The sequence below is a fragment of the Prorops nasuta genome, unplaced genomic scaffold (genome assembly GCF_024137725.1).
Source record: "Prorops nasuta isolate Cenicafe-Biocafe unplaced genomic scaffold, Cenicafe_Pnas_1.2 PNAS00003, whole genome shotgun sequence".
Lineage (NCBI taxonomy): Eukaryota > Metazoa > Arthropoda > Insecta > Hymenoptera > Bethylidae > Prorops > Prorops nasuta.
The window spans coordinates 1,216,776-1,233,854 of NW_027116800.1; the positions used below are offsets into that span (position 1 = coordinate 1,216,776).

Consider the following 17,079-nt stretch of genomic DNA (forward strand, 5'->3'; position numbering starts at 1 on the left):
GGAGAGATTTTTCGACAAGCAAAAAATGGAAGAAACAATGGAGGAAAAATTACGAGCTGAGAGGACTCGCTATAGCCGAAAATAAGAGAGAATATAACCACCGTAAGAATTTTCGATCGATCGAAAACGAGAAAATAAGGAAAATGGGGAATCGGAGGAAGCAACGGGATTTTTTGGAGAAGATTTGATTAAAATTAAAGGGAGAGAGGAGGGTGGGGATGAGGAGGATGATATCGCTAGGATATATCGCATCGTTGTGTCCCGTCCGTCCGTCATTACTGTACCGGTTCCCTCTCGGTCACAAAGCGATCGACCCGTTGCAGAGGCATGCTTACCTCCGGTACGCCGTGAACAGTGAACACACTGAAAATCGCGCGCAGGAAGTGGAGGCTAAGCCAACGAGGAAGGAGAGTGTTCCTCCACTGCAGGCTGCCCACCTAGTGTAGACCCGCTCGAATCGCTGCGACTCCACACTCCGAAAAGTTGCTAGCTAGCAGCACGATGACCATTATCGTCCAGCAACGCTGCTAATAACATTTTCCACCTCCCGTCAACCATTTTCTCAAAATTCCATTGTTCTCGGTGTTGTGACTGTGCTTGCCAACGCAAGTGGAAAACAAACCTCGTCCTTTCAAACTTTCGACGTGCAAGGATCACCTCGATTCTCATCCCAACAGGTAAAATCGATTGAAATAGCTTTCTTATTTAAAAAAAAAAAGATTTTTTCACAGTGACTATATCGAGAATAATTCGTGTGTGTGATTTTCCGATGAAAATAATCGACGGCTATATATATACATATATATTGGATGCTGAATAGAGGAAGACTCGATCGAAACGCGCTTCCTTGTACGTGACGCGGAAACGAGACGAATTCCTCGTGAAAAATACAAAATTTTATTCGCTATTTCTCAAGCGTGCAAAGACTAGTTGTGATTTTCCTCGTTTCCAATTACGAACGATGGCTCTTGTGCAGCGTTTTTCTTCCATCTGGCTTTTCCGTAGATTTCAATTAGAGTCGAGTGTTTTATGCACGCACGATCGCGCGAACGTTTTCGGTAATTTTTTTTATTTTTCTAATTTGTCGAGTTGAAAAATGTTCGCGAGAAGCGGAGAATTGGCGGAAGGAGGATCGGATCGCATCCGCACACGTGCCGCCGAGGCTGGCTTGGCGCAGTCCACGTAAAGTACGGTGAAATACTTTCGATTTGCCTTTCGTAATAGTGCAATTACGCGGAATGCACTGTTGCTGATGCCGGACGGACGAATATTATTAGAACGCTCTTCCGGTAATGTCAGTTTAACGCCCGGGGCAAACCGCGTGTAAAATTGTAACAGAGATACAGTATCACTTCCGATTTTTTTCCCGCCGACGGTCATCACGTACAGCTCTCTGTCGTTTCACTTCAAGTATTTGGGACAAGTTAACACAGCCTCGTTACGTAAGTTACGAAATTCTTCCCCACCAAAATTATTTCGAGGTGTCAAGGAATCTCGTTTTTATGGCAACAAAATTTGTGAAAGTGCTTTCACCTCATATCGGCGCGCGGCATTTTTCGTCATTAGTATGTATTATTCAATGATCGAGAGCTCGTCATCATCGAGGACGCCAGGCTGATAATGCAGAAATTATACCACGATTCCCACTTTTTCCTTCCTATTACGTGATTGAGAACCGACTGTTCATTACTCTCCCATGAAATTTTACGATAATTTATTGTTTTATAGTACGCACTGTACGAGTTAAACAAACAACGTATTCTTGTTGTATCTTTCCAGATCGAATTATACACATCATTATTTATACACCTACAGAAAAAAAATCATTCATGTGAGATAAAAAATCTAGGATAAATTAAAGCTTGGGGCGAAGATGTTGAGAGGATAATTTTGATTTTCGCAGGAGAAACAGAGTTGGATAATTGGACCGTTGGAGTTATTATCCGAGCTGTATCGGTTTATGGGAGAAAGGGTTGTCTTTATTTTCTACCTTCGCTACATCCCTGATGGACAACGCTAATGATCGAAAAACACTTCGGGTGAGTTGTTTTTTATTTTGTTTGTTTTTTGTGAAATTCAAGCGACTCTCGATGCAAACGTTCGGTTTAGAAATTTTATAGGGTATCGAATTATCTCGATCTTTAATCGAGACTCTGACTAGATATATATATATATATATATATATATATATTATCACAGTGCACTCGCGAGGATTCGAGTACTAACGAGCAACTCGCTATATATACGCGAAGGATAGACGTATGTACCACTTCCGTGTTGCTTTCAGCGCGTTTATGAAATCAGCTGATTCGATTCACGCTCTTTCCAACTCGTTCTCAGTTTCTTCCCCTGCACCGAAAGCCTATAGGAATAACGTTTTTATTTATTGCACGCAATAATATTTTATTCCCACAGTTGGAAAAATGCTATATATAGATTGGACCGTTAAATTTATCGCCAGTGGCAATTTGAATTTTAGAGGATTCCTCGAGTAATTTGGCAGTGAAAAGGCGTATCCTGGAAATTGCTATATTTCGATTTCTCGAAAAGAGTGGAAAATTAATGGAGGAAAAGCGCGCAATTCTTTGGCTGGGAGAATTTTTACGATTGGTCGTCGTAGTAACTCTGCTACTCGAATGGATCATAAATGTACGGAATTGGAGAAGACCTTGTATGCAGCAAGCATAAATAATGGTAGGTGTCCTAACCGACGATAATTTTACGCTATAAGAATCAACCACGCGGTTCTCTCATCGTGGACATCCGGTGCTGCGGAAAACCAAACGGAAACTTCCTCTTCTCTTTTTACCCACGCGGAAAGCTCGCCAAAAATAGGCACGTGTACACTGAAAACCCAGCCGTCTTTCTTCCTTCCGCATTGCAACTAGTTTCTTTACCGGCTCGATTCCTCTGCTCTGCTCCTAATATATAATACCAGCACGCTAATTAAATTTCCCATCGTTTTAATGAAATCACTCCCTCTATATATAGCCATATCGATTATATTTTCAACATTATTATCTCTTTGTTTTGCCTATTAAATGTTTTTGATGGATTTACTCAGAGGTGCAAATAATTCAATTAAAATTTTTGTTCTTGAAAATTTTACTTTCTTGTACTCTGGAATAGAATTTAACGATGGAAACTCTATCGTCGTAAACGTGTTTTGTGTCATCGATGGATAAGAGTTATAGAGTGCAACTGCACTTGACGTATCTTCGATACGAATTTTTTACTTGAAAATTTTGCAGTTTTATACCAAACAAAAATGTAAATATGATTCAACTATGAAAAATATTTCGTCATCAAGCATATTCCAAATTAGCAGCAGCAGGTTCGACACGTAAAGTATATACATATATATAATAACACGTACTCGATGATTCTTAAATACAAATTGTCTGCTTGAAAATTATACTCCACTACCTTCTCCGGGTGTAAAATTCAAAGCGAAAAAGTCATTGATACATTCTCCATGTTAAGAAAAATGACCTAAAGTCTAAGAAAGTATAAGAAGTGACTACCGTCAAATCCTTCGATAGTTCCAACAAAACCACCCCTTTGAAAAAAACTCACCTCCTACGACCCAATCTAAATTCACTCCCGAATCAAGCGAGATGAAGAGAACAAAAAAGGTTCCGCATCGTTAACAAATTCGCGTCGCGAGGTGCAATTGCACTGCCGCTGGATTTTCAGATAATATTTCCGGCTTGATAATTTTACACGTTCTTGCTCTCGAGTGGAATTCAACGCGGAAGCTTCGTTGATATGGTTTAGGTGGGTAAAAAAAAATGCGGGAGGGGTGGTGGGTATGTACGTATAGGAAAAATTTGCTGAATAAACGTTGAGATTTTGGGGGTGGGGAGCTTGGATGAACAATCGGTCGTGGGAACGTTGCGATGGTCAGGTACTCTGGTCCGTAGGGGAATTAGGCGCGTGGAATATAATCGATGGTGACGCGCAAGAGGAGATTCGAGAGGCAGCATCGCAACACAACACAGCACATATAACGTAACATCGGCTATCCTGGAAGAAAACGAGCAGCGTGCGCGCCTGTCGTTCGCGGCGCGCTGCTGAAACACTTTCTCCTTTCCCCCGTTATGAGATCACCATCTCGTTCCTCCACTCGGCACTCGCCGGTAGAGCCATAACTTCGTCAGGCTTGTGTTGGTTTATGCCAGGATTAGCATGAGCTCCTCGGTACCTCGCTACCCGGCAAACGCACTAAAAAAACAAGCGAACCTCCACTCGCTGCGTGGCGCAGAACGTGCGCTACACACCAACATTTTTTTCCTTCTTTTCGCGCCGTTTTCAAATTTTACGGCCACTTTTATTATCGGCCATCGCCGACTCGCAAAAGCCCATCGAACTCTTTCCTATTTCGACTCCGTGCACCCATTTCGCATTGCTCCAAGAAGAAATTTCTCGCCCCGGGAATAATAAATAATTTATCGCGTACTGCGTCTAATTAACTTTCTTTCGTCGTTGCTTTTCCTTCGATATCGAAAGGGAAAGGGGATAGAAAGAGCGGTGGTGTAGATCGAGCGCTGCTATATATATGTAAATCCTCCTTATATTTTATCCAGAGTTAAAATGCTGATTCCTGCAATGACATCTAAATTTCTACTTTATATGGCTACGCCTCGAAATGCTTGTTATATATTCGTGATGTAAGTTTGGCGGAGAGCGTTATTCGATCGCACGCGGCATATCGAGAGTCACGTTCGCGTTTTTCTGCACTGTTACACGCAGTTTTCACCACCCCGAGTGTTTTCCGGCAGGAAAGAGGCGTTGTACGAATTAGGGGAAAAGTTTTTTCGCCTATTGGGAATGCTAAATATTTTCTTTCGTATGCAACGCGTGACGGGTGCCGTGTAAGCGTTTGCTCGCCATTTCCTTATCCTCTAGGCATCAGCTGTTATTATACACTGTCACGTATAATAATCCCGAGCGAGCTACAGCGCTTTAATAGTCCGTTCTCTCCTCTGTACCATCTCGGCTGAATCTCTGCTGTAATTGGTGATTTTGCCACTTTGCATCCCGGCTCCTTTGCGTATAGAAACCAGATGCTGAGCGCTGTAATACGTATGTGTCCGTAATTCTTGCCCCCTGAAGCCTCACAGAGTACACCATGAAATTTGCAGATTGCTGCTATTTGTACTCTAAATGTGAAAGTCAAATGCAACTTGAATCGTGCATTGCAACGCTTGGAAAAATATCGTTTATTGATTAGCAGAGTTTATTAAGAATATTTTATTGCAATAATAAACTTGTTTGTCAATATTGTGGATATGTTGTAGTTTGTTCTCTCGATCGATCGAATGAAATTATGTTTTTACGTCTAAATAAATGGTTTGTTTCGATTAGTGTTGAAGAATTGATCGAGACGATTAGTCATTTAATGTTATTTGTAAATATGGTCATATTTTCCTTTAAGATCATTAATTGAATATATAAACGAAGTAATTAATATAATCATTTTACTTTTACTATTAATGTGTAGTTTTGTTTACCAAATATAAATTTTTAAATATATCTTTATCCATTAGGAGGAATGTGTGATCATTATTATTGTAGAGTATTTATAAAAACTCATTTATATGCTGGATATATTTCCTCCAACTAATTAAATCATAAACGCTATCTAGCTCTAGCACAAAGAATCCTTATGGAGTTACATTTTACGAGACTAAAAATAAGTTCTTCCTGAATTCTTAATGTATTAGAAAATGTTTTAGAATTTTAAATAGCTTGAAGAGAGAATTCTTTTTTAATCTCATAAAATGAAATTTCACAACCGCTCTAAAAGAATTCTTCGTGCTAAATTAAGCAGTTTGCCGGTTCTAAAAAGCTGGTTGTTAGTCGTATTCTAATAATTAGATTAATCGTCTCATAGAACATTTTTATGAACATTACGTTCTCTTTTGATTAAAATCAAATACACTTCCTTGAAATACGATAAAAATAAGACTAAAATTTGCTCGTTTTCATTTCGATGCAAGAACTTGGCGAAATGTCAAACCGCAAATTCTAAAATATTTCCATGTTTCAGGATACAACAGCGGCGAATCTCGATGGTTCTCTGATGAATAAACTGAAAGCAACGACCACACCATGAAGATCGAAAAGCCTGTACTGCTTTTCTCGAAAAATCTTGAAAAAATTAAAACGAGGCCACCTGACATCAAGCTTTGACAGCTGGATCAGGAAGCCGAAGAAGCTGAAGAAGCCGAAGAAGAAGAAGAAGAAGAAGAAAATTGGCAAATTTTCAATGATCGAACAATTAATGTACGTTTCGATAGTAACGGATTGCGGTAGGCCGAGGAAGCGTTATCTATCGAAGCAAGATGGTTTTCAGCGCTATAGTCGTGACATCGGCCTTGAAAGGAGCAATAGGTCTGGTCGGCACGAGTCTGTGGCTGGTACCACTATTAATAGCAGGACTATCTTATTATCGTTACGATCAACTGGATCCGGAGAGTCGACCTATCGACAGATATCCACTATATCCGGAATACGACTTTGTCGTGATAGGAGGAGGATCGGCAGGTGCTGTGGTAGCCAGCAGATTATCAGAAATACCAAAATGGGACGTGTTACTCTTGGAGGCTGGTCCGGATGAGAACGAAATAACCGATGTCCCTTCGCTGGCTGCTTACTTGCAATTGACCAAATTGGACTGGAAGTACAAAACGGAACCAACTGGAAGGTCCTGTCTGGCTATGAAGGGTGGTCGTTGCAACTGGCCACGTGGCAAGGTATTGGGAGGTTCCAGTGTCTTAAATTACATGCTCTACGTCAGAGGAAACAGGCACGACTACGATCACTGGGAATCATTGGGTAATCCTGGCTGGGGCTACGACCAGGCGCTGTACTACTTCAAGAAATCTGAAGACAATCGAAATCCATACCTGAAGAACAGTCCTTATCACAGTACAGGCGGTTACCTGACGGTTCAAGAGTCACCTTGGAGAACGCCACTGGCAGTGGCCTTCGTGCAGGCAGGCACTGAAATAGGTTACGAGAATAGGGACATCAATGGCGAATACCAAACAGGTTTCATGATAGCCCAAGGAACCATTCGTAGAGGCAGCAGGTGCTCCACTGCAAAAGCCTTCCTCAGACCCGTTAGGCTGCGAAGAAACATTCATACTGCCATGAATGCCCACGTGACTAGAATTTTGATAGATCCGTTGAGCATGAAGGCAGTGGGAGTTGAATTCGTGAGGGATGGTAGGAAACAGATTGTAAGAGCTCGCAAGGAAGTCGTCTTGTCGGCGGGTGCCATCAACAGCGCGCAGATCTTGATGTTATCCGGTATCGGTCCGAAGGATCACCTGAGGAAAGTGGGAATTCCAGTTCTGAAGGATCTGCCAGTTGGCAACAACATGCAGGACCACGTGGGCATGGGTGGTCTGACGTTTTTGATAGACAAACCTGTGGCTATAGTTCAGGACCGTTTCCAGGCTGCTCCGGTGACGATGCACTACGTGGCCAATGGCAGGGGCCCAATGACCACTCTCGGAGGTGTCGAGGGCTACGCTTTTGTCAATACCAAGTACGCCAACAGCACCGGTTCCTTTCCGGACGTACAGTTCCACATGGCACCAGCGTCCATCAGTTCGGACGCTGGTATTCAAGTGAGGAAAGTTTTGGGCATCACCGACGAAGTCTACGACGCTGTTTATCGACCAATCACGAATAGGGACGCCTGGACCATCATGCCTCTCCTGCTGAGGCCAAGATCCAGAGGCACCGTCAGACTGAGAAGCTCCAATCCCTTCCACAGTCCCATCATAGATGCCAATTACTTCTCGGATCCTCTGGACATCGCGACTCTAGTCGAAGGAGCGAAGATCGCTATGAGAGTGAGCGAGGCCAAAGTGTTCAAACAGTTTGGCTCGAGGGTTCATCGTGCCAAGATACCAGGCTGCAAGCACTTGAAGTTTGCTACCGATGCCTATTGGGAGTGCCACATTCGTCACATAACGATGACGATCTACCATCCTGTTGGAACTGCGCGTATGGGCCCTGCATATGATCCGGAGGCAGTGGTGGATCCAAGATTGAGGGTTTATGGAATCGTTGGTCTCCGAGTGATCGATGCGTCCATCATGCCAACCATTTGCAGCGGAAATACCAATGCACCGGTTATTATGATCGGAGAGAAAGGAGCCGATCTCATTAAGCAAGATTGGTTGCCTGTCGCAGCCTAACGTCGTTGTTATACTCTTGAATCCATCGTCCTACGGGTCGCCTGATGAATCTTGATCACTACCTTCTCAAATTTCTTCCTTGCATTTTAATCAAAGTTACCATTTTGATAAATTAAGCGATTCTAGTTGTTAAGCCTCCAATTGTACCTTTACCGCTATATAATAAGAGCAACGCGACAGCACTTGATTCCACATAACACTGATCGTTTGTTTAATTAATCGAACGAACCACCAATGTAGTGTGTATTTTAGACGACAGAAGAATATTAGTCCTACGCGACTCAGGTATCGCTAGCTACACATGTGCCATAATTTCTAAATTACATTTTTTATGTATAAGGAGTGTAAGGTCACTTTCTCACACGACTATATAGTTTACGCCTATTCGTACATTTGTTTTTCGTCGCTTTCTGTAGATATATTTCATAGTTTGTTAAAGCCAAATATTATTAAGCAATGGTGTACATTTGTAAAATAATTCGTTATGCTTGTGCGTTTTTATATATATATATATATATATAAAGTGTTAATCAAACATGTTGATTTGAATATATTTTTGCATAAATAAAAAAATAAGTTTGTATACTTTCTTGTTCATCTCTTTCGCAATTGTCGGTGGATCCTTGATCGACGGCTTCCTTGTTTATTTTAAGATAGGATTGGTAAGTGCATATCGGTAACGAGACAGTTCTCGGTTGATTCTCCATCATTAAACGATTTGAGTAATATCGATGCTTGTCGGATGGATTGGATCAGTCGATATTGACGTATTTGTACATTAGCGTATGCCGGAGGGTTCGAGGATTAGCATTTTTAAAAGCTGATCAAAAGGATAGTGGCTGACGTTGATGAAAAATCCCGGTAAAAAGGGGACATCTAACGATGACTGTGCATGGATTAATTATAAGATGTTTGATTTTCATACGGCGACTATTAGCCAGAAAAACTTTAAATTAGAATGACAAGCAAGGCCTCTAATTTGCTTTCCATTACCATTTTGGTCATGGTAAATGGAGACACACGGATTTCCGACATGCCAATAGTAGGAAATCCAATAATAAATCAAAAAGATACAAGATTTTAAACGTATCGTGTTCACTTTTAAGAAGATCTATTGCTATAAATTAGAAAAAATCTCACTATATCGTGTTAAGAATAACTAATGTGTTTACAATTGTCCCAAAAGAATTAGCATTTTAAGCAACTGAAATTCATAAAACTTTAATGTCACGAAGATACTACATATTTATGTGTGCGCATCTTCTTGAAAATTGCATGGGTATATAGGTGAGTAGCGGAGAAGGAGCAGAAAAGAATAATTCCATCGCGCATTGTCTGACATAATGTCGTTGAATCTTGATATGGAGATGTGTTGCACGACATTTCAAGCATCCGCTTAAGAATATGCTTGCGTATGCTTGAAAATTGCTTCTCAAATTTAAAACGGGTGCTCGAAGACTGTTTCTATAATTTTTATCCTCATTGCGGTGAGCCTGTAATTACAAAATACTTGAATACTGCGATGAGCTTGTTACTGGGAAATGAAAAAACGGGTTTGCATAGTTAGGCCGTGTATAGAGGTACGGTAGAAAATTACTATGTAAATGGATATATTAATAAAAATCCCAATGTCTCTCGAGAAGATATTAATAAAGAATCAACGTTCGCTTCGTTAGGAGCATGTTGTTAGGAGATAATAAAACAGATGACAACCTTAACCCTGCATAGCTGTCGGGCCAATAGCCTTCGATTATAATTAGATGTACGTGATCAAAAGCTTCTTCTTATCCTATTTCGTCATATTTTTCAAATTACTTTGCTACACGAATGACGATTCTTCCAGATAGACGTTGACCCTGAAAATGAAGAGGGTATATATACATCCCGGAGTTTACGAAGAGACGCATACTCATTTTGCAAATTCTCCTATTCAAAGGATGATCATGCCTCTTCAAGCTTGGTTGCTCTGGCTCTTGGGCTTCAGCATGGAGAACAGGCGCATCTATCGCGAAGTTCCAACATCGAGAAACCTTTACAATTCCATGGAACATCATGCAACCATCGGAAACACAGTTTTGGCTTATGCTGGAATGCTCGCGTTCTTCGAGGATCACTTAAGGTATACGTTCGATGAAAGAACTGGTTGCTCTTAAAACTCTTATACAGTATAAATTTTATTTTAGCTGATGCGATAATTTTCCCTTAATCAGGTTCCAGAGGGCGGAAACACCGGATATCGATCCAGCCATCGGAGGAAGCTACGATTTCATCGTGATAGGCGCCGGCTCGGCGGGTGCTGTGATGGCTAGCAGACTCAGCGAGATTCCACGAGTCAATGTGCTCCTACTGGAAGCAGGTGGAAACGAGAACGTCATCATGGACCTACCATTATTGGTGAACGCTTTACAAGGTTCCGAGAGTATCAATTGGGCATACCAGGCTGAGTCTTCGGATAGATATTGTCTCGGTATGACGGATCAAAAATGCAATTGGCCACGTGGCAAAGTGATGGGAGGCAGTAGTGTGTTGAATTACATGATCGCGACCAGAGGTGATCGAAGGGATTACGACAGATGGGCCGAGTTGGGGAACGAAGGGTGGTCCTACGAGAAGGTTCTGCCATATTTTAAGAAGTTGGAGACAATGCTGATCCCGGAATTACAAAAGGACACTGTGCTGCATGGTCAGGAAGGTCCCATGACTATAAACTACGCTCCGTTTCGTACTCCACTGGCACGTGCTTTCGTCGAAGGTGGTCTTAGCATGGGCTATGAGCAAGTAGACTACAATGGCAACCAAACTATGGGCTTCAACTACGTGCAATCCAACATCAAAAATGGAGAACGGTGCAGTACCAACAAAGCTTATCTACATCCGGTTAGGAACCGGAAGAACCTCTTCGTGTCGAAACACACTCTGGTGAAGAGGATCATTTTCGTTGGAAAGAGGGCCATTGGTGTGGAGTACCTGAAGAATGGTAGACCTGGCGTAGTTTTTGCCAAGAAGGAAGTCGTCCTCAGTGCTGGTACCATTGGCAGTGCTCAGATCCTCATGATGTCTGGTATTGGTCCCAAGGATCATTTGAATGATATTGGTATCGAGGTTGTCAAGGATCTACCGGTTGGTGATAATTTGATGGATCACATCGCCTATGGGGGATTGGTGTTTTTGGTGAACGAACCAGTCGCGATAACCTTGAACGATATGATGAACCCGATGTTTCCTTACGCCAAGGATTTCTTCACTCAGAAGACTGGGCCCTTCACGATACCGGGTGGTGTGGAAGGATTAGGCTTCATCAACGTGGATGATCCAGATAACAAAACTGGCTATCCCAATGTCGAGCTCATGTTTATAGGAGGGGCTCCGGGTACCAACAGTGGTTTGCGTACTCTCTTCGGCATTACGGAAGAAACCTGGGAGTCATATTACCATAACATCGTCGGAAAGTATGCTTGGACTGCATTCCCGATACTGCTCAGGCCAAAAAGTCGAGGCTGGATCAGACTTCGCGATAAGAACATTCATTCCAAACCTATTATCGTTCCTAATTATATGGAGGATAAGGACGACGTGAGAATCTTGATCAAAGCCATTAGATCCACCATCAAACTTTCGAAAACTGATGCGATGCAAAATTACGGATCAACGTTGCTTCAGCCAAATTTCCCCAAGTGTAAGAAATTCTTGTACGATTCTGACGATTACTGGGAGTGTGCTTTGAGGACGATGACATTCAATATTTATCATTATTCTGGCACGTGTAGAATGGGTCCTGAGAACGATATCGCTTCTGTGGTTAATCCGGATCTTAAGGTAATTCGAGTGCTTGATTCTCATCCTTACATTGAAAGTCTGTGTAACGAAAAATGGTGGGGAATAAAGATGCAATGTTTTTTGTAAACTTATACATTGATAAATTTTACAGGTGATAGGTGTGGATGGGCTCAGAGTGGTGGATGCCTCCGTGATACCAGAAATCATATCTGCACACACGAATATTCCTGTAATTATGATAGCTGAAAAGGCTGCCGATATGATAAAATCCGAGTGGGGGTATTGAGTGAAAACAGTAGCTAGGGGGTGGGAGAGGAGGAGGAGCAATTTTATGCCATTTCAGGTTATGAATAAGTATTGACTGAAAAAGTGGTTTTAAAATCGCGAAACTTTTTCTTCAAAAGTTTTGCGGATGCCTGTTGAATTATAGGTGATAAAACTGTGGATAGTTTTGTGGGAGATTAAAACGGACGAGAATCTGTATCGTGAAATATCAGCATATCTCGATGATCCTACGTTCCTTGATACAATGAACATAACGATGACTGTTATTCGTACGTAAGCTTTGTTGTTATTGTTTTGTTAAGAAATAATTTATTTGCGAAAGAAAATATGTCCAAATACACATCGACGAAAAGAAAAGTTCCTGGCACGTTGGTAAATTTCACTCTCCACTAATAGAAGGTTGTGGGAATGTACAAGGCAGCGGATAATCTGCTGGATGATTTTGTTCGCTTTATTATGGAAACAAAGTAATAAAATCGTGCTCGGTTTCACTCGGCGTAGCTTGATAAGTAAGCAGAAGAATGCAAACAAACGAAAAAATGTTCCTATAAGTAGTAACCAATAAGAATTGAGAAGGGGTCGTCTGAAATCTACCTGACATCATAGAAGTCCAGCTGTTATTACGTGAACCAGCTCGAGAAAGCGCATTTCTCCGCTGGATCTCGAAACGGAGAGTAGGGACGCGCGGATCTGCCCAGTTTGGGCTCGGTTAAGTTGCATAAATTCGAACTTTCTTTAATTGGATTCACTCAGTGGTCAACGGGAAATAAAGCAACAACGACTAGGAAATTTCTCTAACGTAATAATATACGCACACATATAAACGGAGTAAGTATTTATATATTTTTCTACAGAAAAACGAGGAAAAAATAAAGTTACATAAGAAACGCATATTTGTCCAGGCGTGAAAGTGGTCGAATACGCTCTGTTACTTTGCAGATATATTAGTTAATCGACACTGTTAAACTCGCTTGGCGATTACACGAAATTTCATTGTAACTGTGTAAACGCCAAGTGTAATCGTGGAACATAACAAACAACGGTGGATCCAGCGTGAGTGAAATGTAGGACGCAAAGTGGCATATTATATATGAAGAGTACTTTTATCGGACAAGTAACGACGATGTGAGAAATCTCTTGGCTGTAAGGCTAATAAAAATAACCATCGAGCATCGTTATTAACGACGTTTAGTACTTTGTTAGTAGAGATTAGGCAAATTAAGCTATGGCTGTGCAAGAATAGCTACATTAAGAATTCAATTAGACGTTTACGAGTAGACTCTGCGCTATAAAATTAAATATGTTTCAGCATAATGAGTAAATGTGTTGCTGTATTGCTGACGCTGCTGTTTCTCAACGCGTTATCGAGCGGGAGTGCGCAAAGCTTTCTGGATCTTTTGAGAGGATACATTGTTCAGACGGAAAAAGTGAAGGTAGCGGAACGACCGAGTTTGACGAAATACGACTTCATAATTGTTGGGGCAGGTTCCGGAGGATCCGCTCTGGCAAATCGACTATCGGAAAATGGCAAGTGGAACGTGTTGTTGCTGGAAGCGGGCAGACCGGAGGGCATTTTGAATCAGATCCCGGTATTGGTCAGTATCTTCCAGCTGACGGATTACAATTGGGGCTATAAGGTGGAGCCGCAAGATAACGCTTGTTTGGGAATGATCAATCGACAATGTTCATGGCCAAGAGGGAAATCGCTCGGTGGCACAGGGACTCTCAATTACATGATTCACACGAGAGGTAACAAATTGGATTATGATTACTGGTCGCAACTGGGCAACGAGGGTTGGTCCTATCGGGAGGTGCTGCCTTATTTCAAGCGGAGCGAAAGATTCAAAGTACCAGGTATTGTCACCGTTAATCATGATAATTAGTATAAACGTGCGTTATTATCAACGCAACGCAAGCTCGCGTGCAGTGCAATTGTTATCTTTGTGCGTTACAGGTGTACACAATTCCTCCTACCACGGTGAAACTGGTTATTTGTGCGTTGAGCACGTTCCATACCACTCAGAGTTAGCCAAGGTGTTTCTTGAAGCAGGTAAACGACTCGGCTACCAGGTTTTGGACTACAATGGAGAAAAGCAAATTGGATACTCGTACATCCAAGTGAACATGGACAAAGGTACGCGGTGCAGCGCTGCAAAGGCCTATCTCAGGGTAAAGAGGGCCAATTTGGAAATAATCACCGGTGCCAGAGTAACAAAGGTCTTAATTGACGAGAACAAGCAAGCTTACGGCGTGGAGTACGTGAAGAACGGTGCTTGGTACAAAGTTCACGCGTCGAAGGAAGTCATTCTATCAGCCGGTACCATAGACTCGCCGAAGCTTCTCATGCTCTCCGGCATCGGTCCCAAAGATCATCTCCAAGAGCTGGGAATCGACGTGATAGAGGATCTCAAAGTTGGTTACAATATGTACGAGCATGTCGGGTTCTTGGGACTAACGTTCTTCGTTAACCAGAGCGTCACATTGTTGCAAAATCGTTTGATCAATCCGAAAATCCTTTTGCAATACGCTTTGCACAGAAGCGGGCCCCTTTCGATACCAGGTGGACCCGAGGGACTGGCCTTTCTACGGACCAAGTACGCTTTGGACTCGAGGCCCGACCTGGAGCTATTATTCGTATCAGGCGCTCTGCACTCGGATAATGGGCTTACGCTTAAGCGTGCTCTCAGGTTAACGGACGAACTTTACAATACAATTTACAAGCCTATCGAAGGTCGCGACGCATGGTCCATTTGGCCAATCATGCAGCACCCGAGGAGCGTTGGGCGCTTGACTCTGAAATCCAAGGACCCCTTTGTGGCCCCGCGAATGCAGCCCCATTTCTTCTCTCATCCTGCGGACGTTGAGATCATTCTCGAGGGCGTCAAGCAGGCCATCAAAATATCCGAGACTGCGCCCTTCCAAGAGTACGGCTCTCGACTGCACACAACCAAACTTCCAGGATGCAGACAATTCGAGTTTGGAAGCGATGATTATTGGCGTTGCGCTATCAAACATTTACCCTCCATGATGAACCATGAGATTGGAACTTGCAAAATGGGTCCCAGGACTGATCCTGATGCGGTGGTTGATCCACAACTGAGGGTCTACGGCATTCAAGGTCTTCGGGTGGTGGATGCTTCCATCATGCCCACGATGCCAGTGGGTCACGTGAATGCAGGGATTTATATGATTGGAGAAAAAGCAGCGGACATGATAAAGCGAACGTGGCAAAGGTCGTAACGTGCTTATTAAAGCCTCGCTGTTCGATGTTGCAGAAGACACGCATCATATACCTAAAGCATGCTCGTCCTCTGATAAAAGTGATAGAGCCAATTCAGCTTGATGAACGATTGCTATTCCAGATCAGATTGGAGGTTACGTGCATATTAACCTTCGTTTGTAGACGCTAAGGAATGATCAGTATATACATACATATATGTGTATAGGAGGAGTGTTCTGAAAGTAGAAAGTAAGAATATGTTAGCCAAACCAAAATTACTAAGCTGTAACAACTGTGAGACTTACATCTTGCTCAAAAAGAATATTATACCATACACGCACACACATATATGTGCTGTACGTGACGACACGAACCAATAGCGGCCAATGTGGCTTTGAAGAATGCTAAGGGAGTAGGGGAAGCTTCTACGTTTGCAACAATGCGGACCGATTGGATGCATACGAGAATCTTTCTGGCCATTACAGAAGCTCCCATTGCAAGCGAGCTAAACTCACTGCGTTGTGGCAAATGGTCGTGTATGCGAGTAAAATACGTGAAGCCCTTGCGTAACCGACGATTCATGACTTATTTTTTAACGTATTTTTTATCCAAAGCTAGTTTAAGGCGTAGAGTAATGCTATTTTATTAGAAAATCTTACGTAATAAAGTTTTTTACTATATTTTTTAAACATCGTCTTTTATTATTTCCTGTTGTGTGACCTATTTATAACTAAATACAAAAGAAATTTTCAGTTACAAGTAAGCATACAAGATATTAATCTCACCTGCTTTGGGTTAACTTCTTTTCTTTTAACGGCTTGTAAAGACTAATGACAATTGACCTTCCTCGAGTAACCTACATAGGCTATTGCTAGTTTAGTGCTCATATAACTTCATGGTTCTTTCTAGCTATACATTGTATACTCGTTACAAATTCTCTACCATTGTGGTAGATTTCTACTTTTGATAGAAACTTAATATACGTAAACAATGATTTATCTTAGAGCTTAATTATGCTAAAATATTGATCTTTTATATCTGTTAAAGGGAAGGGTATAAAGTTTCAGTATAATATGCAGCAATAATAAACATGAATTTGACCTAATAAATAAATGGAATATTGTAACATATATTTTATCTTTAGTTTTTGTATTTGAATGTATCGCCTTATTTATAAAAGCACTGGGTATAAAAAATATCTTGCATCTCATAACCTCCTTTCACAAGCATAAACAAAATTCTATTTATAGCACCTGAAAGAAAAATAGGAAAATAATAACAAAAAAAAAGAAACAAGACAATTAAATAAGTAATACAGTTTGTAATAGATTTAGGAGCTTAGATAAGTGTTAACTATGATGGTTGAAGATAGACTATGATGACTCATAATAGGAATATGCTTTTTATATGTTTTTATATCATGAGTACCAGACTTTTTGTATAAATAAAACATGCAACTTATAAATCTTCGAATCGAAAACGAATCATTTGTATTTGAAAACAATGAGAACATTCATAGGAAACACAAATTACGTCAGCGTAATAGAAGCCAAGCAGTGCATCTCTGTGAAAATTTTGCAC

The 17,079-nt window shown here is 41.5% G+C and overlaps 2 protein-coding genes across 2 annotated transcripts in view; one reads left to right on the forward strand and one right to left on the reverse strand.

Annotated features, from left to right (window-relative positions):
• The window catches only part of Flo2 (flotillin-2), a 64,126-nt gene that overhangs the window by 46,705 nt on the left and 342 nt on the right, over window positions 1-17,079 (reverse strand). The window lies entirely within an intron of this gene.
• Window positions 229-16,748, forward strand: LOC136786147 (uncharacterized). The gene is given in 11 exon segments (XM_066747680.1): window positions 229-677; window positions 1,904-2,039; window positions 6,053-8,204; window positions 10,064-10,335; window positions 10,427-12,032; window positions 12,145-12,279; window positions 12,424-12,547; window positions 12,601-12,650; window positions 13,427-13,491; window positions 13,588-14,132; window positions 14,233-16,748. Coding segments are annotated over 9 exon segments (5,940 nt in total). The 5' UTR covers window positions 229-677; window positions 1,904-2,039; window positions 6,053-6,347; the 3' UTR covers window positions 15,519-16,748.